The following is a 20,150-nucleotide window of genomic DNA, read 5'->3' as shown; positions in this document are numbered from 1 at the left end:
AACTTGAACATAGAAATATATGAAGAAAATTTTTTTTAAAACATTTTCTTAAGAACTACAATTCTGTAATAATAAAATTACTTTTCAAGCATCCTCAGATAGTATAAATTCTAAATTATTTAAACTGAGACCGTCAAATTGATACTTAGGGTCCAAGAGGAGTTCAAATTTCAACATATAAGAATATAGCAAAAATGTATAAGAGTTTGAAGTTCTTTGTGTTGAAAAAACTACATTGCTACAATTTGTAAAATTACTATGGAAGCATTCTCGGATAGTGTAGATTCTTAATTGTGAAAACCATTATCCTTGGTTGATACACTGAGGCATTGGATAATTAGATAGGTCAGTTGATGCCTCCTAGATCTTAAGATATGATGTCCCAGAAGTAGGTTTTAATGATCTTCTTTTTATTTCTTTTTATGTATGAATATATAAGAGTGTTTGTGAGGGTTTTTTTCAATATTTTAGAAGATTTTCATCTTCAAAAATTTCAAAAGAGATGCAATAACTCTTGTCTAGGTAAGCAATGTGGCCCATGGGCCTCTTTTTTCAACTTTCAGAGAAAAGAGTTTCTATTATCAGCTCACAGTCCTGACAAATTGTTTTTAATCAAATGTATATATAAAGATGAAAAGACAAAAATAACCCACACATTTTGGCATTTATTTGGTGACCTACATGTTCTTTCTCTCCTTTAGGTCACCTAAGTCACTCATGTGACCTATTGTTAACTGTTATTGTCCATCGACGTTTTGCGGTCTTAAAATTTTGAACATTTTTAGTATCTCTGGAGCCACTAAACCAATTTTAACCATATTTGGCATATACATGTACATGTAGCATATATGGTTGAAAATTGTGAAATTCATGGCCCCTGCCACCTGGGGCCTGAGGGGTTGGGCTGAAACCATCAAAATTAATGCAATCTTTAAAAAATCTTCTTTACTCGTGCATGGACATCAAGCAGTCAAACTGCTGGTATGATTGTAATAAGCATTAAGCTCTCTACCAAAATTGTGATATTCATGGCCCCAGGGTCAGGGGTTCTGGCACTAGGATGGGGCTCTAATGATTATAGAATTATTCCAATTTAATTTTTTTTTAATTTAGAAAGCTTATTGGATTAAACAATCCAGGAATATGAAAAATGATTTCATTAACCCTGTAATTATAATGCTCATAAATATACATTGCAAAAGTCACACTGCAGTTGCTCAGGTGACCGATAAGGCCCATGTGGCTCTTGTTTAAACAAAAATTTGATTTTGAATAACTTTTTTTTAATCTAATTTGATCAAGCATAGGAAATGCAAGAACTTTTACTGACTGGCTAAACACTTGATCTGCTTGCATATTTATATTTGAAAAAAAAAAGCCATTCACTTGATATTAACCTTAGATGTTTATTTGGGTGACAAACTGAATGGAATGTTAGCTGGTGTTTACTTGAAAGAAGATATTCAAAAATATAAAGCTGGTTTCACAAACAGGATACGTTTAACAAATAGCTTGATAGCAGTGCTATTTAAATGTGGAAAAATCTTTTACGATCAATTTCTTCATGCCATTATTAAGTTGGCCTTGCTATTCCTTTATGCCCTTTTCAGAAGATGAAGAATTTAATGTTTCAAGTAAACCATCAGATGGCCACATGTTGTTTACAAAACCTTAAGTGGGAACCATGTCAATTTTGTTCTTACATATATTTGACTCTAAAGGACTTCTAGAGGGGAATTTTTATAATATTTGTTAAATAAAATGGCAAAATCCTTTTCAAGGGTGACATAGTTTTTAGAAAAAAACTTGTAAAATTAGTATTGGTATCATAGTCATCTCCTCAAAAACTACATCATCAGAAACTCCATATCTACAACGATGTTTTTTCTGTAAAAATGAAGACCTGCAGGCTGCAACCATATACATTGAACCAAGGGAAGGGGGGTGGTGTTCAAAGTTCAACTTAGGATGATTAAGGGAAAAATCTTTGAAGATCTTTTCAAGAGCTAAAGTTTTAATTTATTGATATTATTATGCTTGAATCTTGATAAAGTGTACAAACTACCAGACCGTGGTCCTAGACAGTTACTGATGAGCATAGGAATGATTGTGAAACAGGTTTCTTTCCACTCTTTGAGATTTTTTTCTCTATGCAAGTGCTCAGACATAAATATATACTGTGGAATCATTAGAATTCGTGGTGGCTTAATTTGCATGGTATTTGAGGGTAGCCCTCCCCCACGAATTTACGTCCTCAACAAAAAAACAAATTTTGAATGAGTTATCCTCCCAAAACTAAAAAGCAATGCAAAAAAATGGAAAAAAAAACAAAACGAAATGACATCCTCACAAATAAGCAAGTAACCCACAAACCACAAAAATTTGCCCCCACAAATTTTTTTGATTCCACAGTAGTGTATATTTAACTTATTCAAACTGTGTTCCACCAGCTTCTTCCCCTCCCCAGAGGGCTCAGACTGTTATATGAAAAAATCAGAAAACAAAACTCGGTAATAACAGCTCAATAAGAACTGTTACCCAGGTAAGCAATGTAGCCCATGAGCCTCATGTTGATTTTTGTTGGTCAATAAGCAATTTATTCATAAGTTGACAAGCAATGGATAAATCTTGTTATTACGCAGGTTACATTAATCCAGTCAATCTTCATCCATTCTAGAAAGAACATGTAGGTCATTCATTTTCTAACATTTTGAATTCTTTCAAAAAGCACTCGGCAAATCTGTACCTGCTGGGAGAGAGGAACTTAAAGGTTTTCAACCCAAGTGTCTTTAATTGGGCGGGGGATTATAGAGTTAATGCAATCTTTAAAAATCCTTATTATTACATCATATACACCTTTGTTATCAATACAAGGATCTGAGTACCGGTATATAGTAATAACTGACATGGGGCTGTACCAAACTTGAAATTTTAACTCCCCCAGTGTCATGGTGTCTGGTACGTGACATGCATATAATCGGCTTTAGCAGGTTTTCTGATCTGGTGAGCAATGGAGACCATTTTGCCATATAAAGGAAATGATCACCATGCTTAACTGTTTGGAATTGCTCTGTTGAGATATTTCAAAGCCCTATTGTTTTCAAGTTTCATATTCATGTTATTAAATAACAATGGGTTGACCAGTGCTACAGGGAATATATCTTATCTGAATTCCAGGTTTATGATGAATCATATGGGTAAATTTTGATAGCACTGCATGAAATTTCAAAATGACCGTTCCATCAACTGTATCATATTAATCTATTGTGTAGTTTACTTGAGCTTGTTACAAACAAAATCTACCAGTTATTCATAAATAACCAAGAAGACACAGAACTAAATTAAATTTCAAATTTGAATTTACGTCATTTTGTTCTACAAAGTTATTTGTTTGACCTATTTTAGCTTATCTTTGGTATTTTGAGCCAAAACTCGTTCACTTCTTGAATTACTAAAATGATTGCGCCAATGAAAATGTTTAAAAAATATACCAGTCTAGACTGACACGATTCTTGGGGTTCCTATCCTTCACTTGGCGTGTTCAAAATATATTATGTAAAGGATATGTCGAGTCAACATTGTCATGATTATTTCAAGCTTTGCACCAAGGATTGTAATAAAGATGAACTTTTTAGCTCATCTTTGTTCAAGCATTATGCACAAGAAAATTGATAGTGGAAAAGTTGTTTCAAATGTTTAAAATTTGGCTAGTTTGATTTGTGAAATACAGTATTACCAGGTATGCCCTCTCTGAACACCATGCAGAGTTTGATCATACCTATTTATATAAAGTAGAAATTTTGTCATTCCCATAGTACATGGTATTCTTTTTCTATTGATCAGACTCACTTGCCTTTAATAAAAGACATAAAAAATATTAGGTTACATATCCTGAGAGAAATTAGTGTAGACACCTCTGCTGATGGCTGAAGAATCCTTGAGCAACATCCTAAAATATAAAAAATGGGAAGAAATTTCAAAGAAACTTTTGAACCATGATCCGTCTTTGATGGATGTGCGGGGGTGATTATGGGTTTGAAGATCTGACATAGTAGATTGGTAATCTTGGTGGAAACTTGGACAAAACACAATATACTGACTTTGCAGTTGGTATCCAAATTAAGCATCCTTTGATTTTTTCACTTCAGTGATCAACATTTTTTTTGGGGGGGGTGTCCCCAAGCTTTTAAATCGATGTATTGTCAATTTTGACACAGAATGAATATTGTAAAGTCATAGATTTAGATCAAAATCAAATCAACAGTAAAACATGGATCCGACAGCCTTATCCTTAGCAAAGTTCAGTAACTCTTAAATCAGGGATTTTTGTGTTTTTATCTCATAATTTGATTACTGTAAATTCCTAATTAAACGCGAGGAATTAATATCCGCTTAAAATCGTGAGAAGCCCATCTCATGAATTCTAAAATCTCGCTTTTAATTTTTGGACACATGTAAACTACATGAAACTATGATAAAATTCGGCATTTGCGATTTTATGTTCTCCATGGATGTTCTTTGATGGAAAATCGTTGAGTCTCGGAATTAAGTACTCCCTTAAAATGGTTTATGTCATTGTCAGAAGCCAGAATTAGATCCTTCAAACTTTTGTGATGGAAATTTCATGACATGTCTTACTTTGTAAAAAGAAGGAAAATTTCATTGAATTCTCTTCTTTCCAGTATATTTCATCAACATTCTGCTGAGTAACAAATTAGTGCTGTAAATTTTTAAAAGAAGAATTCAATAATGAAATAAAAGGATGAAATTTTAGTGATATATGATCCTTGAACATATATTTCTTATCAACATTTTTAATTTTTTTACTCATAACTTTACTCATAGGGTATTGCTACACTTCATTTGTCTTTTACTGTGTTTCAATTTGCATCACAGCTGGCTATGTTTACCATTAAATAAACTTGCACTGATCAATGAAAATCATGAATGACAATTTTATTATGATTATTCTCAGGATTTTTCAACAAAAACTCGAGACAGCCTGCGAGACATGCTCGGTGAGATGAAGCTGGCAACTCGCGAGTGTTTGAGCAAGTGTATCTATAGTCTGCTGGATAATCTGAGACGCTATCCCCAGGACAAGTTGTCCATCTGGAAGTAGGTATCATTGTAACTCGGACTTTGAACTCGCTCATGAGTTTATCATAAACAAATTTTTTTCTAGGCTGAAGGGAAAATTTTCAATTTGTTACAATTTTTATATTTAACTCTCTTTTAACTTTTTCATGCTTCTTTCGAACACATAATATTGTTATTGCCTAATCTTACTGAGAAATACAGTTGAACTTCGATATCTCGAACACTGATATCTCAAATACAATGGATATGTCAAAGTGATTTTCAAGTCCCAACCAATTATTTTTTTTAGTATTTTACCCTAGATATCTCAAATATAAGGAAGTTTTTAAACAGTTCCATCTAGTTAGAGATAATAGACTGTGACTGTATTAACATTTTTAATTTTTCACTTCATCCAAAATGTTGTGTTTGGTAGTTATCAAATGGCTGTTGTAAACTGTGTTTGATTAAAATTTACTGAAATAATTTTACCTATAGCTGAAATCTCTGTCAAATCTCGCCAGTTTACTTATTTACCATGTCATCTGAATGGTTTGACATTTTCCTACATTTTAGCTTTGCAATGTTAAAAATCTTTGAAAACATTATCTTGATTATCCCTCTCTCTTTCTTTTTGAAAAGGGTACTAGGTTTTGCATTTCTCAATGAGGCTTATTTTCCAGGTGCATGAAGAACCTTGGGAGTCATCATCCACACTTGGCCCTTCCTCTTGTCCCGGAACTCCTCTGCCTTCATCCTTACTTTGATACACCAGAACCTGATATGGACGATGCTGCTTGTATCCTTCTTGTTCAAAAACAAACAAGATCGTTTGGGTTGGCCTTTAAATATTTGCATGTAAGCCAACCCATTGATGGGAAACTTTTAAATATAATAATTTCATTTAAAACAGGAGTTTATAAATATTTTGGTCAATTTTCATAAATAAAATTAAGGTAATCAAAGTAAAAGGTGTAATGGTACGGCTTTTTATTTCATTTTTTTTTGTTAATTTTATTGATTCACGCAAACAAGCTGATTTTTTTGGTGTAACAAGAATTACCAAGTGAACAGCTTCATTCATTGAGTAATAAACTGAAATTGAAAAATACATGTAATACTGTATGTTAAATTGTAACCTCTTTAACTGCTGTCCCAGACATCAGTGTCCTGATGATGGTGTTTAACTCGGCCGTGGAGTGCCCCACGGTGGTGACCATGTTCCAGGACCACACCTGGAGACACTACCACTACCTACAAGACAGTCTGCCCGACCTTGTCCCCAAACTCGAGGTCAGATACTCACTCTTCGACCTTATTTTTTCATTAATTTGACATATAAAATAAATGTAACTACAAATTTTTTTTGCTGAATAAAAGTCTTATTTACCTACATAGAATCAACTCAAAAAATGTAAGCAAAAATATGAGGAAATGTGCATACTAGCAAATCCGTTTTTTGAAAATGTTTATTCATTTGATTTCAAAGAAGAGTATACGAGTGGCGGAGGAAGCCAAGCCAGAGGCAGTGGCCCACTCCGACGTGCGCTCCTTCCTGAGGAACCTGATCAGTGGCCTGGACAGTCTGCCCAACATGGAGCTGTCTACAGCCCAGCCACTGCTGGAGACCATGGTCAGGTAAACAATGAGAGAGAGAGAGAGAGAGAGAGAGAGAGAGAGAGAGAGAGAGAGAGAGAGAGAGAGAGAGAGCAAAAGAAAGTTATATGTTGCAACTGGTATAAAAGTTACAATTTTACCACAGAAATTCATTAAAATTAAAAGACTGTATGTAAGGGTAAGACTATATAGTGTAGCATATAGCACCTCTTGCTGAAGATCATAAGCATTAGATATTTGCAGCATTGGATGTAACAGTAATGGATTTTCTAATTTCTTATCCATATTAGAGATTTACAACAAGTGACTGAACTGAACCAGAAATGTAGTCCATCTGCCGAATTTGTGTGTGTGTATCTGAAGACTCAGCTCCTGTTGACAAAGGTATACTCTGTGTATGTTGACAACGGTATACTTTGTGTGTGTCTGTATGGCTGTCCTCATTCATTGCTTAGATCCGTTTGATTTTTTGAAACGATGCAATGAAATATCAATAAAATTTTAGAACCCTCACTCCTTCTTTCAGATACAGCATAGGACTGTTAAAATCTGTTTTGCTTCTAAAGTGCTCTTGGACCTCCGTTCCTGTGAAAGTTCTTTCTATTAATACTAAAATGGCATCATCTAAAACTTTAATAACCACTTTTATTACTCATAAAAAGATTGTATATGTAATGACCAATCTTAATGATTACCTCTGTCAATAATTCAAAGCATCCACTTTGATAATACCTGTTGTGTGACCGAGCCCTGATGTCTTGTACATACTGTGTACAGGATTATTTTCGCCCCCGTGTAATTTTCGCCCTTCTTCACTTGCAAACAGTTTAGCCCCACCTTGAATTGGCTCAGACAGAGTTGTATTTAAAGAGAGATAATATGAGACATTAGAATTCACCCAGTCTTAAATTCGCCCACGGCTGATGAAGGCAAAAGGGGATCAATAAAAATGGGGGCGAAAATTCCTTGTTTACAGTAATTCAGCAATGGTACATGCTCATTGGGGAATTTTAGCTCAAGGGGAAATAATTGAAATAGGCACAAAGGCTAATTAAAGAACAGTTCAATTCAACACCAAATATTAGATAATCCAGGTTACACAAATAATATAAACGACCAATTCCTGTTCCTATCTCAATTTGGAGGAAGGGGCCAAAACAAAAATCAAATGGAAGATGTCTCTAAACACCCTACATGGTTTCTGACCCTCCACTCTACCTCCGTCCAGTTCAAGCTCTATAAACTAACTGTCTAAAATCTTATGAACGGGATTTAATCTTTTCTTTTGAATTACCAAAGGTAGGGTCGTCACTTTGCTAAGTAGATAATTAACTTATAATAAGGGGTTTTGTTTATTCTAACACCTTTGAATGACCAGTGCCATAAGCAGTGTTAGTTAGAGATAGTAGTATACAATTATTTAATGCTTGAGCAGTCAAAAGACCAGAATATTTTTCCCGAGGTGCAGGGAACAGCTCAGTATGATCTATTGCCCGAGGCCAATGGCATTAAATAATTGTTTTATTACCTAATTCCTTTTTTAGTTTTCGGGGTTTACAATTTGTATATTGCAGGTGGTTTTCGTGCCATTATGATATATATTAAGATTTTTTTTTTCATCTTTTACATGCACAAAACCTGTTGCATGCATTACAACATCTCAATTTAATATTAGTTTATACAAAGAAGGGGGAGTCTTCAACCTATTAGATTTTAAATAGTATTTTACCTTATATGAGGCTTTAAAACTGTTGATTATTTGATACTCCATTTTGATAACATTGAATTTGGTTTCACAAAGTACTAAAAACAGCGTCTATGTAAAGGAATATACATTCCCTGAGAACTATCGAAAGGATGTAACATTTAACATACCCGCGATCTGAAATGCGTTGCCGGTCCAATAGATCGCAGTCTATTGACCGGCGGTCCAATAGATCGAAGTCTATTGACCGGTGGTCTAATAGATCGCAGTCTATTGAATGGCAGTTCAAAATAGACGCAAATATTTAATTTGTAATAAAACAACAAAATCCCTTTGAATAGGTAATAAAGATTAATAATTACTGTGAAATCACTAAATATTCATAGGGGATTAAGAAGTAAGCAACAGTTGGACAACCTTTAGGAATAAATAATTTGGAATGCATTGATGTCTGTAAAGAATTGCTAAATATGGGAACACTATAAAGTGAAAGAATGTAGACTAGCTAGCTACCAAAATATATGGGAATTAACGGTTATCAAAGATTAAATGGGAGTCAATTCACTAGTGATACAAGTACCGTATAAAGAACCATAAACAACAAATGAGAATGAAACTGCTCTTAGTTTGTTATTAAAATAAATGTGGCTTTGTCTGAGCTTGTTCCTGTCTTGTGTTTCAGTTGATGAACCAGCAGGGTGTACAGTGCAGCAGTAGTATAGCAGACAACCAGGTCCTGTCCCTGATTGACCAGGTACAGTGTCTCTCTGCAGAGCTAGTCTGGTGGTTGATGCCATGTTACATGTATAGTGTTAATTGATTATTGTATAACTCACCACAATAGGTAACACACTGGTTTCCAAGTGATACCAGCAAATCTAGGAAGTGATCTCTTTGAATTAAACAAAAGAAATCTCTGTTATCAACTTAGTTTTAAACAGAACTCACAGAACTCAGCAATAATAGAAAGAGATAACAGGCAGTGATGTCACTAATAACAGGAAATAAGAATAAGAAATAGATAAATGAAATAAAGTAAGGTAAATGAAATTGGAAATAGCAGGAAGCCAGAGTCTGGCAAGAAGTGATGTCACTAAAAATGAATTTCAATAATTGTTATAATTGAGGTTGATGATTTTTATCTTCCAGATTCTGGGCCTGACCAGGAAGCTGGAACATCAGTACCTGGGGGTGAGCAGTGTGGACCACGCCTTGATTCAGCAGACGCGGCTAAAGGCAGGTACCCTGCAGATCCTCACCAAGATGAAGTCGGACCCTACCCGATGTAGTCAGGCCAAGGAAACCTACCTACAACAGTTACAGGCTCTCAAAAAGTCAGTAGATCGACAACAGCAATAAAACAGCCATACCTGATATTAGATGAAAATTGATATGATTTGATTTTTTTATTTACTAAAAATCAACAAAAATTATGAAGAGTCAAAATTTTAGTCCTCCAAAGTTTAAAGGTTTTTGGATAAGGAAGATTGGTGTTATATGCTTCCTGTATATTTGTACACACAATTGCATGGTTTAAAATTAGCTTTACTGATATAATGAACTGATGTATTGTCTTAGGTGTGAGTATACTTTATGAATCATTTGAATAATCTCTCAAGGTTGCTGGTTTTTCTTGGCAGATTTTTGGAAACCAATGAACTGGCAGCTGATCCTTGTTTTGTGTACCTCTTCTCTGTTCTGAACGATCTGGAAAATGGCAAAATATCAGACATTTTGAAGCATCTTCAGCATGCTGTGAAAAGTATTGCCCCATGTGGTATCTCTCTTCAGAACAGCTGTATTAGAAGGGTAACGGCCATCATGCACGAGCCCACTGGGTCGTCAGACAACCCGATCCGCTTCACAACGGGCTTAACAGTCACAGTCCCTGTCCATGCCACGTTTGAAAACGTTCAGAATGTTGACTGTATAAGATTAAAGGTACATGTATTCTGCTGTTAACCTCAATGGCTCAATATAAGGGAGGAAAATTTTGAAGGGAAAATTGTTTTATCAAACAGTGGTGTTGCTTAAATATTTTAAACTTGGATGTTTTTACATGGAGAAACTTCTGCCATTTTCAAAGTATAAAAATGTATAAAGTGTATAAAACAAACCCTTGGTGAAAGAGTTTAGTTTAATATTGTGCTGTATTTTTCTATATTTGTCCATGCAGATGAAATTTGCAGTTTACCAGCCATCATAGGATTTACAAATACAACCTACATGTACATGTATTTTAGACTGTACATAATGTTGTAAATACCAATCAATAACCATACTTTGTGTGTGTTTACAGGTGCATTATCCTGACCAGAAGAGTTATCTGATTACACCAAAGAAGTGTCACTTTACCAAGCTGAATCCACTTCAATACAAGTTGATCTCAGAAGTCATTATCTCACATTCTTTGTGGTCAGGTAAGAATTTCAGAGTTTTCTCCCCTGGCACACATGTGTCGATCCTTTCTTTGTTGAATTTATACCCCCATGCAACTATGTGTATGTGTATACATTTCCATACTTATGGTGTTAATGAAAAATTGAGATATCTAGAATTATTGAGTAATTACAGTGGAATTTTTACATGTAAGTTTATAATACAACACATCTGGTAGTTTTAAGTCAGTTAAATCTTACTTGCAAGCTACAGGTAGTTAACAATTTGGTGCAATGAATGAACAAGTAAACTATGCAAGCTGTAAAGTGTTCTGATTAAATTGTGAGCTAATATTGTGTACAAGTTTATTGCATTTCATCCGCATTTCATCCGGTAAATATTTCCTTGTCCTGGTGGTGCTGTTGTGAACTCCCACCTACTTTGATACAAATGTAAAAAAAAATTCATTTTTCAGTTGTAATTCTTTCTATAGTACATCCTAATTGCAATGGTACTCAAATATTTATTATAGAAAATTACGATAAATTGATCCCTCAGTTAATTGGACATATTTTTTATTTTTTCAGATCAGTCCCACGTAGAAATCAGTATAGTGATGGAAACCAGGGACGGGGAAACTGTCAGCTGTCAGGAGCTGTGTAGACCCGTGAAAGTTCCCGTCGCTCCCAAGGCGGCAAAACGCTGACGGCAGCCACTCTACCGCTAGGAAAGGAGTGTTGTTCGGAATCTAGAGGACGCAGTGGACTAGAATATACATACATGAATGTCACTTTCAGACTAAACAGAATCCCGATGTAATGTTAATCCATGAGTGAGTACTTAAGACAACCTGTGAGGGATTACCTTTGTATGTTTTGTGAACATATAACTGATTTTTTACATTGTACAAGGAAAGGAACTGTTAGCTGCTTTTAGCAGCAGCAAACCAAACAGTGATCAACAGACTTTGATGTATGATTTTCTTTATCACAGTCACTCTTTAATGTCATTGATGGTCAAATTAAACTTATGGACAGAATTTGAAAATAAAAACAATTTGATATTGTTCTTGATTTGCTCCAGGTATGCCTGAAAATGAAATAAAAATTCTATTATTGTCAGCTTTGCCAAAACTATTGTTGAAATTTTATAAATTGATGCTAGAGACATTGTGTGGGTTGGATTAGAGAGTGATGGAAAAACGATGATATGTACAGTTTAAGTATTTTCACAACAAGAGTCAAGTTGAATTGTCTAAGTAACTGATGTATTTCACTTTTAATATGTCCTTGATTTAGGTATTCAGACAGTAAGCACAATTTTTGAATAACAAGACTCTGATATACTGTAACCTTGGTTACAGTGTTAATGTATAGTCATTCAGTTCTCCGTACATTTCTCCAACACAGAATCCCATCAACGGATACCTGGCTAGTCTCGCATATACTACAGAAACTGACCATGCGTCAACTCGTTGAATTTTTCTCGTTCTTAATTTCTATTCCGATCGGCCCCTTTACTCTTTTGAGATGAAAATCCCACGAATCCTGCGCATGCTTACTGAGCCTTACTCATACCCTTAAAAGAACGACATGTTTTTGAACAATGTCAACGTTTCCGTACTTCCAAAAACTAAACAGTTTCGCTTCGTGAATTGAGAATAATGAATATTCAGGATCGAAATATAAACAGCTAAAACATATTACCAAAACATTCAAAATATTATATTTTCATCAGTTTGTCATATAAACAATATTAAAAGAGGAGTTTTAGGAGGCAGTTGGCTACCCGTCGTCCGAGATTTCGCCGATGTTTTATAGCTGGCCAATATATTTTCTATCTATTAATCTTATTTTTCAATTTTTTGTCTCAAAAATGTCTAAAACCTATGCACATTTTTCATAAAAACAATAAACTTTTGGTTTTAGATCAGAAAGATATACCGATTTAACAGTTTAAAAACTTGGAATACTTTACAATAGGGATCGCGAGATTTCGATCCGTTTCGATCTATGTTATTTATGTCTCTGGTCTGTCCGTCCGTAACAGAAATTTCTGTCGCATTTTTCTCAGCAATTATTTATTTCAGATGCTTGGAATTATAAGACATTATTTGTTTAGGCATGCCATATCGTGGGATATATTTTTGTACCAATCGGACGTTAACTTCCTGTTAAATTACGACTTCGTTTATTTTTAGCCTAAGTTTTCTAACAAATTTTCGTCAATAATTTCTCAGCAACTATAAGTGGAGATGCTTGAAATTTTAACACACTATTTGTTTAAGCATGCCATATCGTGGGATATATTTTATATTTTTGTACAAATCGGATGCCAACTTCTTGTTAAATGTTGACTTTGCTTATTTTGCAAATTCACATCAGAGCGGGGGTGTCACTAATGAGCATTGGCTCACAGATATTTTGTTTCATGAAGCAAAGGCTAATTTTAACAATCTAAATGTAAGAAACGGCATTGACATCGATCCGTAAGAATGTTTTCGGATCATTAGTTTTAGTAATTAATTGCAACTATAATAGTAGTTTGATTATCTAAATAAAATAAAACAATATGGTATACATGTGTTCTTGATAAACATCCTCGTAACTTGTCCATTAATAACCTATATAGACTAAGTATGTATACCAACTACTGTAAGGGGGTTATTTTCGCCCTAGTTGTAATGTTCGCCCTCTGCACTTGCAAACAGTTTCTCCGACACAGTTGCGTTCCAAGAGAAGTAATATTGGAATTTGTCCACTGACAACAACGAGGAAGAAAATAAAACGGGGCCGAACATTTCCTTGTATACAGTATGATAGTTATAATGTATGAAACATCGGTACAATGCGACGCACTTTATGTAAAAATAAACAATAAAATGAACAATATATTCAATTTTTTCCCAACACCTTGATGTTATAACACCTAACGAACTATGGTAATGTGCTTGCTCTAAAACAGTAAAATTTGTACTGTTAAAAAAATGAAATTTCTTTTTTTGTAAAAATTACATGTATATATGAAAAAAATGTATTTTGGCCACATTTAACCATCTTTTCAAAAAGAGAGAGCGGGACAAGATCCGCTCTTAGACGGTACATGTACATATTTGCGCCATTCTAAAACTTGCGAAATTTACGTTATTTGACATTAAGAATTAAAATGCATTTCAAGTACTCGTTGAAAGTTAAAATATTTAAAACCATAATCGATGTCAAAGCAAGAATTGTGGCACTATAAGAAATGAGGTTAGGGATGATTTTAATTTGATTGCAAAGTAATGTACGTCACATTATAGATTTTTCCCGTGCCTCCTTATGCACGGTATTGACCGTAAAATGTCTTGGCTCTTGGAACTATCCTCTTTGGACTTTCATAATGATGTACTTTCGAATTTCCAGTCTCTTCTGGCTCAAATGCCAAAGGAATTCTATACATGGCTTTTTTGCCGATTCGAAAACGAAATCCAATGGATATCTCTTCCAGTGGCAAACAATCGCTGGCGATCAGGGTTGGTAACCCAGGGGACTGGATGGTCACTTTGTTCGGTCTCAGAATCTCCCTGTGGGTAAAACATTCCGTCGTCTGCTTTCGTTTGAATTCGTCCATACAGCAATACGCGGCCGACTTGGGACAAGTGTATCTTTCGGGATGGAATCCCAAGTTGGAGACTGGTTTTTCAAACGTGTGTTGTTCTGATTTCATGTGAGTACGAGGGTTACATGTCAGAATCCGCCGGTTGTGTAGTAAGGTTTGAGATATGTACGCGGGCAATGACTTCCCAGACGTTTCACTTGAGCAATGGTAATACAGAATTGGTTTGGACGACTTTGCACAGCAGTGCCTGTGCACGGTTCTAGACGTATGAACATGTTCTCTGGACACTGGAGAAGTGTCTCCGGGATGTTTGGACAGAGTAAACTCCAGTTCGTTCATGGCTCTCGCCTTACAGTTCTCGCACGTGATTTTACGCCCGGGAAGATTCATGCTACACGTCTCGTTGTCGGTAATACCAAAATGGCCGATCTTTGGTAAAGCCATGCTAGTCGAGTCCTTCTGCTCGCGACACGTGTATTCTTGCCGAGCCGATTTGTGCTTTGGGAGCATGACCTCGTGGCCATGGTAACATTTACTTTCACTTTCTCTTTCCGTATTCTGCCGAGAGGGAACCGGCGGCGGAGTCGACTTCTTGATTGGTGGCGCCTTCTCCTCCTTATTGCTTTCCGTTTTATGCTCTCCTTTCTCCAACTCCTGTAAATACTTAATTGGATCGAGTATGACCATTTTCTTTCCATGCCTGTGCTTGCTGCCATACTTTTTTGTTAGCGCTTCTAAGCTTTCGTCTCCGTGTTTTTTCCCGCGCGAGGTCGGTTTCTTGACGTGTTTCCGCCTGGGATGGGCTTTGTGGGGTGAATCCGCCACGTCCGTACACATCGGTACCACCACCTTGATCTGAGTGTTGGGCTTCGCCTGCCGTCGTTCCTCTTTCTTTTCGTCTTTGTCAGATTCCTCTGGTTCGTGGCTAGAATTGCTTTCTTCGTCTATCAGTTGGTTGGTCATGGTGCGGAGCTCGTCGGACATCTGGTGCATGGTGTGGATCTTCTGTTTGGTGGACTCTATAAGATGTCTCGAGTTGTTGACGAAGGCGGAATGCCTGTCTTCTACATCTTCTGAAACAAAAAATTTTCAATTGACTTCGTAACCTCGAATTTTTAATTATTTATTTTAATGCTGATTACTGGTACATGTACTTTGAATCTGTGATTACATAACTATTATAGTATGCACTTTAAGATAACGTGTACTCCCAAAAAAATCACACAAATCAAACCTACTCGATTGGTTATAAGTTGCACTTGATGTTACCAGTAAACTGTACTCTAGAGAATATTCGGGCGCCCGTAATTTAGAATGTAAGCACCCAAAACCCAGTCCTTCGTTACCTACACACCTATCTCGGTTTCATTAAATATTGATGCGTGCAATTATTGTTCGCGTGACATGTCGCAAAACAGGTAAGAAAGGCATTTAGTCTTCAAACTGTAATTTTTATTTTGATCCGTTTTTTGCGTGTTTTAAATGCTTTGTTAGAATCAGGTAGGCAATTAACAGCGGACCCTTAATGAACTCATTATAGAAGTCTGTATCCGTTATAAAACTTCTTTCAGATGTGCGTTCACGTTCGATATTGAACGTTTATTTGATAACCAAATGCAAAAAATAAAATCATTATTTTGTATCATGCAGTGTTTGGTTTTAGGGTTTTTTTTATAACAATTGTATAAAACGAGTTTTGTCAGCATTTTCTGCTAGTTCGACTAAACTTGCTCAGAATTACATTTATTTTCAGCATAATTTTTTTTTACTCATTAATGATAAATATATAGGTTATAAAATTAAAGTAAGTGTATTTTCTTTTTGCTTCATCATTATTTAGGTTTTATCGAATATTACTTATATCATTTATGTATTATAAATATTACTTATATCAAATATTGAAGACGAACGAAATGACACGAATTTATGAAACTGTTTTAAGTTACAACTTAAAACATTTTTATAAATTCATGTCATTTCGTTCGTCTTCAATATTTCACTGAAATGGAGTGGGTATATTACAACTGACCAAAATTGTACAGTATATTGTACCAATTTTAAATCAATATCGGGTACATTTGTAAGCAATATTTTCCTCACAATATAGTTTGAAAGAAGAGTGGGGGGAGCAATGGACCAAATTATGAAGAACTATTTTACCCTATAACAATCAAGAGACGACATTTTGTAGTCTCAATGCATTTTACAACGACATCAACAGATCCATTTTAATAGACCTTTTGAAAGCGACATTGATTCGATTCATTTTTTAAAATCTTTATGTTTTACTTCGAATAATACGAAAATATAATTTTTCTAGCTTGTATCTAATTAAAAACAGTTTGCTATAATTTTAACTCACCCATATTGATTTTTGAAGAATCAGGTTTGCATGGCGACATTTCCTTACATGGGTGTCCGATGGCTCTGTGCTTCGGTATATCGTCTGTTAACCATGGCGGATTATTTTAAGGATGGCGGCCCGTTAATAATTGATGCAATGCCAGAACAACTGTCTTGTTTAATGCCCGCATATTTCCAAGCAAATGACTGTTCCTGAACATACAGACTGTGATTTGGGATGCGCTGAAATGTGAAATGATATAAATTTCGTAGTATTTATTGCCCATGAAATGGCAGCAGGTCTCAGCTATGATGGATACTCACTTTAAATTATTTAGAACTGACCATTGCTTCACCTTATTAAATAAACTTTTCATTGCAAAGCTTTAACTCTCTGAGTTCATCGTTTGCGTTTTATTACAAGATTAGGCAATTTAATCAGCGGGAAAGCCAGTTACTGCTTTCTAATTATTTTTTATAACACCAAGTCCCAGAAAAAATTGATGGCTGATGAATAGTAAATTTTATAGATTTAATTCTTTTTCGTGGAGAAATTAATTCATGTCTGTATCATAAACTGCATGTAATGTTAATGTTATACATGTACGTTTCATCGGTTTCAACAACGTTGATTTCTTGCTGTGGACTTAACACCTTCATTAGTTACAAAACAATTTGTTGTGACGTTTTTAGGTGAAAATGGTGTTGCATTAAACACCAATTGCCCTTCTTGTGGTATCAAAATATGCAAACGAATTGTACCTCCTTCTACGTTTATCAGGATCAATTAACAGTCATAAACAACACCAAAAGATATGCAGACAAGAAGCATGATACTCTTGAAGATCGAATGATGTGAAACAAACATTATATAAATAGTGCCTGTTTGGAAGGATAACAGTTAAAACTGACACCCCGAGAAAGCCATTGTCAACTGACGCGAAGCGTAGGTTGACAATGGTTTCCGAGGGGTGTCAAATTCAACTGTTACCTTTCCAAACACGCACTATTTTTTTATTATACTGAATGTCTTCATTTTAAAGAAAACTAAGTTGCTTTTATATAGAAATGACGTGAATTCTACATCGAACCGTACGCGCATTATTTACACGCATGTAACAATTCGTTGTGTTACCCGTTGTCAGGTCTGTTGCTAACGCTGAGGATAATAGAACGGATTATCAACTGCGTCTTGACCAATCAGATTTCAGTATTTATAATAATATAAATTGTCAGAAAAAAATACATTGGGATATTTTTTTTAAGATGAACAGCCAATGTAACAGACCACAGTTAAATCCACAGAAGACAATGTGAAATTTGCATATTGACAAAACAGAGTTCCGGTAATATTTTACTCTATGGAAGAATATGAATTTATATGACTGACCATTTTTTTTTAATCATACCTCATTATAATAATTCTATAAAACGCGTCATCTGATTCGAAAAGACGGTCACGTGAGAGGGCGAATTCGAACCGGAGAGTAAATATCATATCTTACTATCGGAAGCTCGATCATGCATATTTTCGGGCCTTGCTTATAAAAAGCCCTAAAATAAGCATACGATGTAATCAAACAAATGATTGAATACAAAAAAAAAAATTAATATCGTATCAATATTTTTTATTCTGTCACTAATCAAACTATACATAGTTCGAATGACTGAAAACTAAGAAATTAGCATAGAAAAAATAAATATTGATGAAGTTTTTGCTTAACCCTCTGTAATTAGTATTACATCTATGATCGTATAATTATACATTTATTGCATGCAGGGAAATATGAAGATTTATTCCCCATGGAAAATCATATGTCCCGATGACAACGCCTGAGGGAAATATTATATTTCTGGGGGGGGGGGGGGGAATTAACCTTCATATCTCCCGAACGTTCATGCAATAGATTGTTTTTTATATCGAACGACAGGTGTTAATATAGAATGCACAGGGTTCAATCGATTTTCAATTCTAGTTAAGCAATTACGTAGTTAATGTCTATTCTTATATATAAAGGATTTAAAACGATTTTGTAATAGAATTAACAATTTAATATAATCGTATGTTCATCCTCAGGATTTTTCTTCTTCATAGAGAGATGTCTATAACCAATCAGATGTCGCATTATACAGAATAATTATAATGAGGTATAAGAAAAGAAAATCTGCAATGATCGCTATTTCATAACCCGCCTGAATCATCAAATAAAGCATTATATTGTTTATATTAACACCTTTCTTTTAACTAATTAATAAACTGATTTTAAAAAGTAAGTAATATTCACTAGATTACTGTTAATGTACATCAGTATTTTAGCTAAAAGAAACGGCCAAGTCGTATCCCTTCAGAAATAATCATCATGATGGCAGACTCAAATCCCTAATAAGACGACTTATCTCTTTTTATTTATCTAACGTACTGATGTATATTAACAATCATTTAGCCACTTTTACTTACTCCCTACGATTATTTTATTAATTTGTTACTGGAGTACCGATCATTGCAGAAATTTTTTTTACAGAACCTGCTATATAACACGTGTTGTATTTTTTCTGCAATATAGTTAGTATTACAATCTTGTCATAACAAACCTTCACTGCCAGATATACACTATTTACAGTTGGACCCCGACCATGAGGACTTCATTTTCCAGAGAATACGAGGAATCAACGCACGTCAATCCACGGGCGTCAAACATAACGCGAACCTTGCACCAAACAATATTATATCAGAACAAACAAAATCTAAAAACTTTCTCAAATTATTTGTAATAATATTGTCTATTCATTTATCTTCTTAAATTGTGTGATTACTTTGAGACATCATGCAGTCACCGTGCAGTAAGCATGGTATCTGAGACGACCCCGATCCAAACAATGTCGCCAACTTTCATGAACAATACATGTATATCCATGCTTTTAAAAAACAAACAAGTCGGAAACATCAACGAAATATGAAATTCAAGGCTCATCTGCAGTTTTAAAAATCGTATTAAACGTTAAAGGCTTCCTACTGTTAGTCCAGCGATAATCTCGTTTGTTGTCATTTTGAGAGTTACACTTAAGGTGGCTCTATACACCACTTTTTGATGACGCAATACGCAAAAAAGTATATCTGGAAACATGCATTTCCGGTACTGGCTGATTTAAACTGAGGTGAATTGTATGGGAACCGCTATTTTGAAAAATTTGTTAAATGGATAGATTTAATTTGATAATTGGAAAATTCATTACTTACAAGTAATGTGGTATGTGACACCTTCACGTTGTGTGGTATTATTTATCGAAATAAACAATAAAATCAAGTATAAATTTTTAAGTTTCTTTAGCATCATCGATATGTTACACCGTAGCGCAGTGGTTTAGAGGGTTCACTACAAACCAGTAGGTCATGAGTTCGATTCCCGTTGAGAACAATAAATATTTT

The 20,150-nt window shown here is 34.8% G+C and overlaps 2 protein-coding genes across 2 annotated transcripts in view; one reads left to right on the top strand and one right to left on the bottom strand.

Annotated features, from left to right (window-relative positions):
* LOC105347871 (integrator complex subunit 4) overlaps window positions 1–11,913 on the top strand; it is a gene marked incomplete in the record, with an annotated part of 69,018 nt that extends 57,105 nt beyond the window's left edge. The window contains 10 exon segments of the mRNA XM_066070018.1: window positions 4,976–5,118; window positions 5,763–5,878; window positions 6,239–6,372; window positions 6,569–6,717; window positions 6,987–7,080; window positions 9,084–9,155; window positions 9,551–9,735; window positions 10,042–10,342; window positions 10,701–10,821; window positions 11,368–11,913. Of these exon segments, the coding sequence (XP_065926090.1) occupies window positions 4,976–5,118; window positions 5,763–5,878; window positions 6,239–6,372; window positions 6,569–6,717; window positions 6,987–7,080; window positions 9,084–9,155; window positions 9,551–9,735; window positions 10,042–10,342; window positions 10,701–10,821; window positions 11,368–11,486 (1,434 nt within the window).
* Window positions 11,914–13,635: 1,722 nt separating this feature from the next.
* Window positions 13,636–17,024, bottom strand: LOC105347869 (uncharacterized). Its single transcript, XM_011457108.4, has 2 exons — window positions 16,743–17,024; window positions 13,636–15,453 (listed from the first exon to the last, which is right to left on the bottom strand). The coding sequence occupies exons 1-2, from the start codon at window positions 16,780–16,782 to the stop codon at window positions 14,099–14,101; spliced, it is 1,395 nt and encodes a 464-aa protein (XP_011455410.3). The 5' UTR covers window positions 16,783–17,024; the 3' UTR covers window positions 13,636–14,098.
* Between the last annotated feature and the right edge of the window lie 3,126 nt (window positions 17,025–20,150).

This window comes from Magallana gigas, chromosome 8 (assembly GCF_963853765.1).
Source record: "Magallana gigas chromosome 8, xbMagGiga1.1, whole genome shotgun sequence".
Taxonomy (NCBI): Eukaryota; Metazoa; Mollusca; class Bivalvia; order Ostreida; family Ostreidae; genus Magallana; species Magallana gigas.
Note: the sequence above shows the minus strand (reverse complement) of the source record. Positions and strands in the feature narration are given on the sequence as shown.